General features: G+C 37.3%; 1 protein-coding gene across 1 annotated transcript; it reads right to left on the bottom strand.

The window, feature by feature from the left end:
- Positions 1 to 3,101: 3,101 nt before the first annotated feature.
- Positions 3,102 to 6,252, bottom strand: LOC125179330. Its single transcript, XM_047884990.1, has one exon. It carries the CDS (start codon positions 6,114 to 6,116, stop codon positions 3,102 to 3,104), a length of 3,015 nt encoding a protein of 1,004 aa, XP_047740946.1. The 5' UTR covers positions 6,117 to 6,252.
- Between the last annotated feature and the right edge of the window lie 8,070 nt (positions 6,253 to 14,322).

The raw sequence follows: 14,322 nt of genomic DNA, 5'->3' as shown, positions 1-14,322 counted from the left end.
CCAGGTCTTATTCAGTGCTTCGACAACTGATTGCTTCACTAGGTTATTTGCCGCGCCTGAGTCAATCAGGGCTTCATGTTTTTGATCTCTCAATTTGACTTCTAAAACAAGTAGCTGATCTGGCTCCAAAGAAACCAAGTTTATTAGTGCTTTCTGATGTGTTTTATTAATGGAAGAGGATGGTCTGTTTTCTACTTGCTTGTCCTTTTCCTCATGGTTGCCTTCGAGTTCATTGTCATGTTCTACTGTTGTTCCGTTGTCGTTAGAAATTGGGCAGAACACTTCCTTTTCTTTCTTTATATTTTTTGTTGTTCTTTTGTTAATAATCCTCTCATTATCTTCATTCACTGGGAATTTGCATTGATCTTCATCCGGCTGCTCTTCATCTTCGTCTATACTGAGACAATCATAGCGGTTGTACGTTCCGATCGGGGAAAACTGCGTTGAGGGTTTGTTCTTGGCTGCTGGTGCACCCCTCTCCTTACCAGAGCCCGTCAGTTTGACGCTCTGTTATAGGCATTCCCTTCACTAGTGGTTCACACTCTATTGTTGTGTCATCACACTCTCACCCTTCACACTCTATTGTTTGGCCTTCCGTTGAAATGATTTTGTGCATTATGGTTCTGAAGTGTGGTTGCTTGATTGGCCTGATAGCCTTGTCCTCCAGAAAATCGGTTTCCTCGTGGTTGTTGCGACTGAGATCTAGGGGCAAATGTTCTTCGTCGTTGCCAGCAATCTCTGTAATAATGTCCTTGCTTTCCGCAAGCATAACAAGCATTGAGTTTAGTCCTGCACATAGAAATATTATGTCCAAATCTATTGCAATAACTGCAGGTCTCATTAACAGATGCGAGGCTTTCCGGTGGTTGAAAATTAAAGTCTCTATTTTGGAAGTGAGGTTTGTTCTGGTCGTATTGCGGTGCCCTGGTTGCGTGTCCACTCATGTGGTGAACGGACGGATGCAGCGGTCGAGACATATGTCTGAAAGCCGAAAATTTCGAGTCATCTTTTGTCACTTGAGACGTATAGTAACCTCTTCGCGACCTAATTTCCGGAAGCGAAAAATTCGTGAATGTCCTATCATCTTGAGATGCGGCATCTTTCTTTTTCTGCTTTTGACCAATGCATACAACAATTTCATCTTTGCTTGTGTAAGAGTTCTCTCCATCTTCCGAGTCGGTTTTCTTCTCGTTCTCATCTTCGACATCTTTGAACCTGGCGCATTTTTGAATAGAGCTCCACTTCACCTTTTTATTGTTTATTTTGTCACTGATGATTTGGTTGGTCACAATTCTTTTAAAGTCTTTTGGAATAGTTTTCAAAAATTTTTCTCGTAGGATGTTGCTAGTCTGAACTTTGTGCTTCGGATAGGCAATTTTGAAGAGTTTCTCTATTTTACTGCTAAATAAGAATAATGATTCGCCCTTGGTATACTTAAGTTTGTTGAAGTCCTCCCTGTTTTTCTTCTTTCGGAGTTCATGCATATCTTGGTGCCATGTAAGTAGTTTCTCCTTAATCTGGTTGTAAGTGTCGCCGACATCTTTGAGTGAACGGAAGGCTTTAAGGGTTTGTCCACTGAGTTGTTGTTCAAGTTCTCCTATCCAAAATTTACTATCTCCTTTAAAATTTTCATGGCAGTAACGCTCGAAGTGCTTTAAATAATCTTTCAAATTCTGTCCGGACTTTTCATTAAATTTTTCGAGATGCGGTACCTTCCTGTTATCGAACTTCCTAAGTAATTCCTTGAGAGTTTCAAGTTCATCAGCTGGTTGTGTTCTAAGTTTGGTTTTGGTGATCCTACTATCAGTGTCGGAGGGAGACTCCTCACTGCTTTCTAGCGAATGCTCAACCGACTCCACGGTATCGGAGTCACTTTCCGACTCGTGTACTGACTCCACACAGACTGTTTTCCGGACTTTAGGGATTGCTCCCGTTTCCTTTCCTTGTTTTCCACTCTTAGAATTTCCAGTAAGGTTTGCTTTACTAGGGGCTAGCTCTAGTTTTTGGAAGTTCTGTTTAAGTTCGGAAAGTTTCTGCTTAGCTGAAAAAGATAAATTTTCTATATCTAGCCTCATCATATTGTCTAAAAACTTGTTCATATAATCACAATTCTTAGTAATTAATTCTTCTTCCTGCTCTGACACATTCATCGGTTCCCTATCACTTTTCTCTAAGTCAATCTGGTCTTTTTCCTCCTTATGAATCTGGTCTTCCTCCTTCCTACATGCCATGATGAATACGGTTCCTGAAATCAGTAATCCCAAAAATCTATGTCCGATAAATTTTCTACTAATCGTGACTACACTAGGCACCCGCTAATAATTAAATCCTAATCACCTAATGCTAGCGCTACGACATGGCAAAAGAAATTAATGCAACAGACTAAATCCCTGAATGAAACCCTACCACACAACTAAATTCGAGACTTTCAATAAGCTCGCCAAAAAAATGGGTCAATAGGTCACGAATGGATCACGAAATGCACATAAATTAACAAAATCAAGAATGGTAATGGTAATACACATCGTACATAGTAATGAAAAAAAGATTCAAATTGTTCAATCCTACAACACACAATATCGGTTAAAGTTCACAATCATTCACACAGTCACACCTAAACATCCTATCAAAAATATTAGGCAAAACAAATTATCAAATACAAATGTTGCCAACTTAAATTTGAGCAATGAACACAAGCACAGTTATAATGATATCGAAGTATTCAATTTATTTAATGAAATTTAAACAGGGCTTTCTTTAATGTTTTTTTTTTACGTTTCAAGGTTACGCACCAAAAGGCAGCATTACGTTAGAGGCAACTTACGTTAGAAGTCACGGCACCATTAAATACATGTAGCGGGGAACCACTAGCATGTACTGACCATATGATCGTTAGTCTACTATACATTGCGTTGTCAAGTAGCGGGCTATAAAGAGTTTTAATCAATTAAGCACTTCTGAGCCTGTCTCTTATACACATCTAGATGTGTATAAGAGACAGGTCATGTGCAGAACATGATGGGTGAGTCATGTGCAGAACATGATGGGTGAGTCATGTGCAGAACATGATGGTGAGTCGTTTGCAGAACATGATGGGTGAGTCATGTGCAGAACATGATGGGNACGATTGAGGAGCTTTCTAACCTGTTCGGGCTAACTGAAAGTTTGCCTTCATTGTGATCATCTGTACTGGTGTCACTACATTCGCTGCTGAAATCATATGTGGCTCCCAGTCCTTCTGCTAATGTATCACTACTGTGATCTCTTTTCATTCTTTTCGAGTCATTACATTCGTTACTGACATATTTCTTCAAGTATTCCGGTATTGTTTTAAATGCCTTCAGTTGCCTATAATGGGCTTTGTAGGTTATCTTGTCCTCCTGATTATCATTTTCCTTCTGTAACTCGTATGTTAGTTCGTTGGACTGAACTTTGACTACTCTAAATGGACCTTCAAAACGTTCAGATAATTTATGCCCTAGACTATGTCCCTTCCTTTGAATTTTCTTTAATACCAGTTGACCTAACGAAAAAGGTGCGAATTTAGGGTTACCTTCCTTCCAGGTTTCTATAACTTTATTCTTAATGGGTAATTTCTTGTCAGAAGGATGTGTGGTATGTAAAATGCATTGTGAAGGACTCATCCCTAACTGAGAATGTACAGTATGGTTGTGGATCATCAAGGCTTTAGGTAAATGCAAATCCCATGTACGGGGTTTTTCTTGTACTAATCCTTTCAGAAGTTGAATGATGGATCTATTGCATCTTTCGACACAGCCATTAGATGAAGCTTTATATGGAGTGCTATAAATGTGAGTGATGTTGTTATTTTCTAGAACTTCATTAAATTCTGATGATTTGAATTCTACTCCATTATCAGAAAGAACTCTATCGGGAATGCCTGCAAAAGTGGGTAAAATATTTTCTGTAAATGCTTTTGTTACTGTAGAAGCCTTTTTATCCCGAAGAGGTACTGCAACTAACCATTTTGAAAAGTGATCTACTGCCACTACAACTGCGATATTATTCCTAGATGATTTTGGCAACAGCATTACATCAATTGCGACTAACTCGAACGGGTATGACGTTTCTATTTTAAGCGTTGGTGGAATTGCGATCATCCTACTGGTTTTGAACAATTGGCAATGATAACAGGATGCACAAATGTCTCTTGCAACTTTATCTAGAGCTGGATGCCAGAAGTTGCGCAAAACTAAATCTACCAATTTGTGTCTGCCTATGTGTGCTAACTGGAGATGGGTCTTGTGAACTACTTCCACCATTAGGGCGAATGGTATTACTATTGATTGCGTATTCCCAGTGTCCCTAACTAAAATATCCAAATGGACTCTCAAATTCTTTTTATGTCTCTTGTATTGGTTTAGAGTGCTCAGTTTCCAATCTTTAATATCCTTATTCATTGTAATCATTTCTTTCAACTCCTTCAAGCTTTCATCTTTGTTCTGGATAATCTTAAGTTCTTCTTCTGAAATAGTATATTTTATTTTTGGCATTACCTCATCAATCTCTGGATAATTAGTTGAATGGTCTGAATCAGACGAAATATTCTTATCGTTGGTTGATATATGTCCTAAAAATTCTGAGCCCGTTTTTGATCGTATGTGTTTGTTCATAAGAAATGATTGGTCGGTTTGTGTACCGCATCCTTTGTAAACGCTTTTCGAACGAAAATCTAAAATGATATTATTTCTATTCAGAAAGTTGGCTCCTAAAATGCAACAACATGGCATTGCGCTGGTTTCAATCACTGCAAAAGGTGTATCTTCTTTTATATCAATTTCCATGAGTTTGGGTTTTAGTTTCACGATTCCTAGAATTTCTGTCAGATTGCTACCAATGCCTCCTAATGATTTTTCTTGTCCCTCTTCAAAAACTAGATTGGTATTAGCCTTGTAAATTCTTTCCCAAAGGTCCTTGCTTATTACACTAACTTGTGAGCCCGTGTCAATTATGCAACAAAATGCTTCCTCTCCAATAGATGCAGAGTATCTACCTTCCAATGATGTGTGATTGCATGTTGCTATTTGTATGTTTATTGCAAGTTTAATTTTGTTTTCTTCATCAGAATCTTCTTCTACCTCAGTCCTTTTTCCAGAGGGTTTCATTGTTTCTAGCGTGTAAGGTTGATTAATGTTCTTTAGTTTAATGTTTACTTTTGACATTTTATTTGCTGGCAAATTCCTTTCTTCTACCGGATTATAGTGGATTCCGGAGATGCATTGCAAGTGCATTATTTGATGATCCTCAGTTAAATTATCTGACTTGTAAATTACTGGTGAAGTCATCCCATGATGGACCCATATTTCAACATTGTACAGATCGCTGGCAGCTAAAATAATTTCCTCACATGGTAGTTCTCCAACGTTTTTCATTAGTTTAAGTTGTCTTCTCTTAAGTTTGTCTAGTTTAATTTTGAATTTTTCTGGTGATGCAAGTAGATGTTCAACTAGGTGTTCTCTTAGTGAGGCGTGGTCTTCTGGTAATATCAATGTTTCTTCATTGATTGCCAAATCTTTGAGTAATATAAATAATGACACAAATAGAGAGTTGCCGCCTCCGTCAACCTTCTCTGCAAGCTTTAGGTTTCCTGGAAGTTCTGAAGAGTTTGCCCAACGTGAATGTTGTTTATCTGTAGGGCGGTCATGCGAAAGTCTGGAAAGGGCATCTGCAGCTTCGTTCTGTGTTCCGGGTCTATATCTGATGGTGAAATCGTATTCAGCTAATTCATTTATTGTTCTCATTAATCTTGAATTCTCCCTGGACATGTTTTGAAGATAGAGTAATGGTTTGTGATCTGTGTAAAGGACGAATTTAACTCCAAATAAAAATGCTCGAAATGTTTTGATTCCCCATCTTATGGCTTCCAATTCTCTTTCGATTGTTGAATACCTGCATTGCGTATCTGAGAATGTCGTGGAAGAATATGCTATTGTTTTATAGTTACCTTGTTGTTTTTGCATTAAACAGGCTCCTGCACCTGTGCCTGATGCATCGACAAATAATTCTAATTCGTCTGCTTGTTCTGAATAGTCTGGAAATGCTAACGTTACTTCTTCTGCGAGTTTTTGCTTCAGGGTTTCGAATGCGGTGTCCATTTCTGGTGTCCAAGTTAATGTTTTACGTTTCGGCCCTCCTGTCAATTCCGACAGTGGCTTGGCTATAGTTGAGCATTGATCGATGAATTTTCGTTGGAAATTTACTAATCCTAAAAATTGACGGAGTTGAGTTACATTTGTGGGTTTAGTAAATTTCCAACGAAAATTCATCGTTGGAAATTTACTAAACCCACAGAATGGTAATGGTAATACACTTCGTACATAGTAATGAAAAATAGATTCAAATTGTTCAATCCTACAACACACAATATCGGTTAAAGTTCACAATCATTCACACAGTCACACCTAAACATCCTATCAAAAATATTAGGCAAAACAAATTATCAGATACAAATGTTGCCAACTTAAATTTGAGCAATGAACACAAGCACAGGTATGACGATATCGAAGTATTTGATTTATTTAATGAAATTTAAACAGGGCTTTCTTTAATGCTTCTTTACGTTTCAACGTTACGCACCATTATGATAGAGGCAATTTACGTTAGAAGTCACGGCACCATTAAATACATGTAGCGGGGAACCACTACCATGTACTGACCATGATCGTTAGTCTTAACACCATAAAATTACCGATTACACATAAATAGGAACCTACTAATTATGAATTAACTAATTTGCTATGAATAAAAATCTGAATAATTGAGTATTACAAAAAAATCCTAATAATTTTTTTTACTTTAACAATTTCGATTACTAAATATTCTTTAGAACTGGAGTCTATACCATTACAACTCCAGAACGGAAACTCTTGACACTGTGCGTGTTTAGTCTGAAGTAGAGGGTTACCTGACTCAATTCTGATGTACGCTGATGCGCACTGCGCACAGCTGTACTCGCAAACCTGAGAGGACCGCTTTCGGGCAGGAATAAAATACTCATACCTGAAGAATTAACCAATTGCGAAATGATTTACCAGAAAAGCGTGCAGAGAATCATCTGAAAATATTTCATGAATAAGATATTCAATTCGTTGCACATGGTTTCGAAGAGCTGCCAAAGTAGGGCAATGTGAAATAGATTTTCTGCTATAGAACTGTGAAAAAATATCGAAAAATTGCTCGAACAGGAACTTATTACTTTGCGTGACAGAAACCCATTTGAAATACATCATGAACGAATTAAATTCACGATTCATGTATATATATAGCAAAGAAGATGAGCAAAATTAGTCTTAGGATGTTCGAGCTAATAAATCTCAGTACAATATTTATATGGAAACAAATTACTATTTATTTCTGAATTTGATTTACACAATGATTTTATGCAGAATCTCATGAATATCTCAAAGTAAGACGATTTTGACGCAGAATTATCCACATCCAAAGCTTAATATTGTGCCGGTAACCTATGATAAGCGCTGCATCTCGTCGTTGTACGAGGCAAAACTAATGCTTTGGAATAATGTTATAGTTTTGGCTTTCTGTTTTGAATGTATTTCTCTTTACGGATGCTAACAGAATGATTCTTGCTAGCCAGCATTGCGAACAAAATATTTACATCTAATCCAGCGCTTTCCCCATTCCTGCACTTCATAATTCTGCTTGTCTGCATTCCGCAGTTACTAAACATTTATGAAGCGCAATACAAGACTCCCCTGGTGCTTCACTTCCAGCAGGTATAATCAAATGATTTCTCGTGATTTATGCACGTTTATTCAACTTGTCGCTTGATTCTGCCGTTGTTTTAAATAAACCTACTCATCGCATTGAATCTGATGGACAAATTGTCCACGCTTATGGTGCATATGTCAGGTTACCTATTTCAGTGGTAACCTGATTATTAGTGATGATCTTCTTCATATATAGGCATACTATAGTGACGTCACGGAAGTGACGCAGTAACTGCTAACACAAGTAAGGGACTTACGGTTGACAACCTGACACATATCATTAAAATTTGCGTCTGTACAAAAGTTAAGGTGGACGTTAAGCAGAAACTGCTCGCACAGAAACTGCCATTTTCATCCCGTAATGACGATACGTATTATTATAAATTCAAATCTAATCCTTCATATTAAATTATCTCTGACATTGATTAATTGAACTTATTTATTTTACGCAGGTAATGATACACAACCGAGTATTTTTGCTATTTACAGTACCATTTGCTGTACGTTTGGTGATTTGGCAGTGTATTAGGGCTAGAACCCCTAGTCTCTGCGGCTGGTCGTGGCATCTCGATGCGGTTAGTTCCCGTGCCATTTGCTATCCATTTTGTTTTTCGCAGCTGTGTATTAGGGCTCAGTTACATTTTTCGGCTGTTTGTACCCCTGAAATGTCAAACCTTTTTCTGCGAACTTTTGGATTAAGAAGAATAACAAATTGTGCGCCTTGTATGAAGAAACTTGTATTTGCCTGAAGATTTCCAGTATACTACGAAAACTTCATCGTGTTCATTACTCCTTTCTACAACGCAAGGGAATTTAGAGTCGGACCAAAGAGCGACTCTTTAGCCCTTGTGTTTAGGATCAGAACGAAAGTCTATACCAAGTCGGCACGCTACCCGTAAATATTTCGACTTCGCGGCGTGTTTCCGGTTACAATATGATGCATTTAATGTCGTTCATAGTTGCAGCACCAGTAACCAGGAAGCAGCTCATTAACCAATGCACAGCAGGACTGAAGTCGACAATTTCCTTACGAGCCAACCAAGTTCCTCAGGAATATTCGTAGCGCCAATTAATTGCATTAAATTGGTCGCGGTAGTTTGAGACGCTCATTTTGACAATGAGAACTGCTCTACGTATAAACATTGATTAAATTCTGTATTGTATTTACGCTCACATGAGTCACCGATATGCACATGCGTATTACATACATACTGTATATTGTTCTTTCTACAAATTTAGGTCTTTGGACTATATAGGGTATACGGACATATGAACTAGTAACAGGTTGTCATGTACGAAGAGTTTTATAATCATTTGTATTGGACATTAGTAACCCCTGCCCCCCTTCAACGTTAAACTGTATCTGATTCCGAGGTAGAACACGGATCTTGTAGCTTTCAATTCGATGATAACGCGTGTAAGGAAATGATAAATAAACAGATAAATATTGATTAACGAATTACGCTAATGATGACAAAATTCTTCAGTCCACAAAAGTATAGGGCCTAGTCTTAATTAGCGGTGAACTACAGTATACTCTATACTGGTGGATTTTAATATAAATAAAAGTCTAGACAAGTGGTCAGCGTATACACTATACAGTATATGGCGTTAAGCGAAGGATTATACTGCAAATTAGGCATCATCACAAACAATTTCGGCAACATTAAAAATAAAGACATGAGCTTTTGAATACGCCAATAAAATATGAAGCATTCTTATCATCACTGATGAACATCTATAAATAGAAAAAAAATATATATGAATTTTCCAGTTATTCTAGATGGAGCCTAAAATTGATGTAACAAGAACCAGATGTTGTCATATGTTCGATTGCTTGACGGTTTATATAGTGACGAATGTTGTGATTGTTTTATTCATAGTTTCAGGAAAATCCTGAATTAACTCTTAAAATCAATTTATATATATCGTATTTCAATAAATTATTAATCTTCATTACACTGAATATAACTTTTTCGCCATCTGAATATTTTTATCACAGATTAATCAATGAATAAAAATTTCTCAAATTAAGAAATGTGCAACAAGGTTGGGCCAGCTAGGTTGTTTCCAAGGGAGAATAGATCCACATCTCTTCAATATTTTCCACATATATTAATTTGACTTTCTATGTTAGGACTTAACATTTTTGTGTGCGTCGAAGTTGGTCAATGTTTACGTTAAAGCTTCCAATATTCCAATGCATTTTTCAAGATAAAAATTAAAGTGTGCAAAATTCCTTCATGCAAATACCTTTTACAAGCATTCAACCTCAGTTCATCCGGGAAGCGAAGCAAGTTGTAAAATAGCAATAGGAGTCAAATTTTCCTGGGGATAACTGGATTATGAAGTTAATGACCGTCCTGATTATTTCCCTATTTCGAGGCAAGTGGCTTGACCGAGATCCTTTCATTAACTCCTTTGCCCCAAGGAAATTTTAGAACAGCGCCGTTTCTAGGTTCATGCAGGATTAAAAAACTAAATTAAAACAGTCTATCGCGAATTGGAGTTCAAGCGAAACTGCATGCAAAATTTTAAATTTTGTTTCTCCATTTAAAAGCACCCTAGTTTCAAACTACTGCTTATATTTTGAGTCTAAAAACTCTTCGATCTAGTAATCGGACAGAAACAATTTCCTCAAAGAGACTTCAAGTAACCACTTTATCATAGCTTCAAACATGGCTGCAGTAGATACTAGATATTACTGACATGAGAGATTTCACATGATTGTCTCATACTATGTAGTGGTTCTCACCAAATTCTAACAATTTCCTCTGCAATCCATGGTAATGAACTTTTTAATTTTCTTCGCCTCCATCAATTTTCTGTGCCCGCTTCGGAAGTGCCGACGAAACTCGTGAAGGTTGCTTTGAAATTATGCTCACCATTATCTGCAAACTGCTATGGTGCTCAGCTGGTCCTCATAGTAATCGGTTGAGTAGATTTGGTTGGCAAACCACCGAGCTTTAATCATACTTAACTATTACTGTCTCTGCACTTGTAAAAACTCACAGACGTAGGTTATTATACATTTATTCAAGATTTAATGCACAAAAGGCACCTAGAAATTTAATTTGCACAAAATTCTGCGTACGTTCAAGTTCAATTTACGTTGACAAAACATGATTGAAGTGTTTTTGCAACTGGAATTTGCTAGCGGATCTGGTGAATTGGATTTTTTAGGAAGCTCCACCGCGGTGATTGCTGTCCAAAGGAGAAGAATTGAAATTCTTCAATCTAGATTTAATAAAAACGTAATCGAGGTTACATGGGCTAAACACATCTTTGAGCTCGTGGCTCCATGGATTGTTTTCATCTTCGAAGACGCGCACTGATTTTGTTGTCGAAAGTGCATTTTCTTTTTATAGCTTTACTTCATTATCAGGCATGATGAATCAAATTAAGACGTAGAAAGTCAGGTTATCCGGTCAGGTATTTATCCGGTTTAACAGTTTTTCATGAGTTTTATTTACATTTTGCGCGTTTATAAACGAAGCAAATTTTTATCATTGTTTTAAAATGTATCGTAAGATATTTGGGTACGGTACGTTATTATGAGCGACAGTGGGAAGAAGAAAAGCCTCAAGGCTCATCGTACTACGAGTGTTATTAACAACCGAAGACCAAGAGTAACCATAACAAAAATCGCTAGATAAACAGAGCTAAATTAATAGATTTTCATTGTGTTTTATAATCAACTACATCTTGGCATAAGACATGTAGACAGTGCACGCAAGTCTGATGACCACCAACAAAGCTACCGACATTGTTAGGCCAAATTATGATAATGTTTGAATTATGCCAAAGTCTGTCCAGTTTGATATTAAAGAATATAGGTAAAAATAAATATCGTAGCTGGCGAGCATGATCTGATTTTTAATGTGAATTTAAATCAGAACAGCAATCAGAAATTGCCTGTTATTGTGATTTCTGTCGAATTGTTTGAAGCTGATGATTATAATTATATTATTACAGAAATAAAATTATTTATCCTGAAATAAATACGCTAGTGGTACGATTTACAAAACTTTAGTGATGGTCTCGATATAACTGAAGCAATGAACAAGTCCTAAATCAGATAAAATTATTTATCGGCAATAACCGATCCAATATGAAAGCCGCTATCAACTATCAATAAAAAAGACATTTATAGCACAGGAAAAGAAAATTGCTTTTTCAAAGTTTTAGAACCTTACTTGTATTGCACAGTCATGGACGAAAAATTTCGTTCATTCAAGTTTTTCCCTGACACTCTAGGTAGCATGATATTAAAAAATTGGTGACCCTTCGTTTTTTGATTGACGTTTTAATCATGTCGGTCCGAAAAAAGATAAACTTCCAACTCACAACGTGCCTCTCTAAATAGCATAAATGTAAAGAATAAAATGTTGAAGGCTGAAAACCTTACTTTTTTAGCACATTTTCTCATTTATGGAAAAAGGGCGCAATTATGCTCGTCATGTCCGTTCGTCCGTCCGTCCGTCCGTCCGTCCGTCTGTCCGTCTGTCCGTCCGTCACTTCACGTTTTCATTGACGAGAATATGCGCTCTCTGTCACTCACTGCAGTGAGTACTGAGCTATATTTTTACTGGTGAGCAGGGAACAGCAATTAGGCTCGATGTTTATTATAATATAATTTTGCGAGGAGTTACGACGAGTTGACATCCATGTTACTAACAAGCGACAATAAAACTCTGATATATAGGGATGACTATGAGCACAAATGAGTTATTGAGAGAGAAATAATATTAATTGGTACGAAAAATAGTTTTATTAATATAACAGTGCATGGCAGTCTTTCAACGAGCGGCCATATATGAGTACCCAGCCACATTCATATACATTGAATCGACTGTATGTAGATTCTCCATCATACGGATGCTGCGTCCATGGACAGAAGCGCGACAACGACAAGAAGAATAAAAGACTCGAGTCATTCGATGGTCGAAACTAATCTCGTCTTCCGGCTACCGGGCCATTTTTTTATTTATTTGAGGTGTGGCCAAAGGCGACATATGTATGCGCCATCAGAGGTGAAGATCCGTGCATGGCGGATGATGAGTTCATTGAACGGACATCGGCGATGTCTATGTACGAGCCTTGATCTGAATATACTAAGCCTACGACGTTCGTTGATGCCCCATCTATGTTCCGTCGATGACCCATCTATGATTCGTCGATGCCCCATCTATGTTCCATCGATGCCCCATCCATGTTCCGTCGATGCCCCATCTATGTCTTGTACAGTAACCCAATCTTATTGCTTTATTTGTGACGAATAAGCCTCATAAGATGATGCCATCGTATTCCTAATTGCTTTCAAGTGAATTCTGATTGCGATTTAACTAGTAAAGGTAATTTTTATAATAAAGTTTCCGAGTTTGCCTCGCACTCTGAACAGAACTGGAAGCTGTCGGACCCTCATCCCGCAAGTTGTTATCTCGTAACAAGACGGAAGTTGCCTGCCAGAACCAACATCTCACTTTTAATATCTCGAATTATGAAAAAAATATGTACAAGTAAAAACCTCGTCAGTCATATTATTAAGTGTTTCTTTAATTAAGTTTGAAATTGTTTGATAACACTAAACCATTGCAATTTCCAACATCGATATATTTCAACGCCTGTTTCATATTTATTCGCTATGTTTTAACTAGACTTTTCGCCAACGACTATTTCGGAGTTCGCCCTTAAGTTGTCGTATGCGCGCATTAATTTTAGTGCACATAAAAATTAGTCTGGATTTTGCGAGCACTCGCTCATTATCTCTGTGAGCTGCCGTGGGCACCGCGGTATCGCATGCTTTAAAATTCATTTATTTGAGTCATCCATCTTCATGAAATATGAATATCTTCGTAATTGCGTGCACGTGTATATTATTAAAATTCCCCTGAATTATCGCCCAAATATTTACCATTAATTTAGTGGAATGGAAAGAATCGTGAAAATGTACATTTAGCATAACAATATATTGTAGAATTTGTTTTTTATGTTACTAGCATCCCTGACGTATGAAACCAAAATTCAAGCTGTCATAATTTGCCACAATTAAGCGGTTAAAAGTCTTAAAAACAAAAGGTGTAAACTAGTATTACTTGTTTTTAAGACTTGCAAGCACTGAATCTACAGAATTAACCTTTTGAGATGGAACGTCATTTGTGCATCGGTTCAACTTGAAAGGATGGCTTTCCACTTAAACATTTAGTACTTACTTGATAAAATATTGGGATATTTCTCGCTATGAAAGTGCATCCTTAAAAACACAGTAATTACACAGTTTTATATTTATAGATAAAACATAGGCGCTGCACATAGATTCTCAATACCCGTATTTCCTCCGATGAATTTCTTCTGGATAAATTACGTACATTTCATCGTGTCAAAATTTGGTGAAAAATGGCGTCCAGCGAAGGACCGCCGTTAGCTCTGGCATTTGGTCTACCGGTTCGCGGGCGCGCGCTAAATTGAGGAACCGTGTGCACAATTTGTTTTAGACGGGCGATCTGAAATCGCATTCACTTCGTTTATTGCTAAGCCCGCTTCATGGTAAATTCTTTCGGATGTTTTGAAACAA

Source organism: Hyalella azteca, unplaced genomic scaffold (assembly GCF_000764305.2).
Source record: "Hyalella azteca isolate HAZT.00-mixed unplaced genomic scaffold, Hazt_2.0.2 contig16662, whole genome shotgun sequence".
Taxonomy (NCBI): Eukaryota; Metazoa; Arthropoda; class Malacostraca; order Amphipoda; family Hyalellidae; genus Hyalella; species Hyalella azteca.
This window is presented reverse-complemented; position numbering and strand designations above follow the sequence as displayed.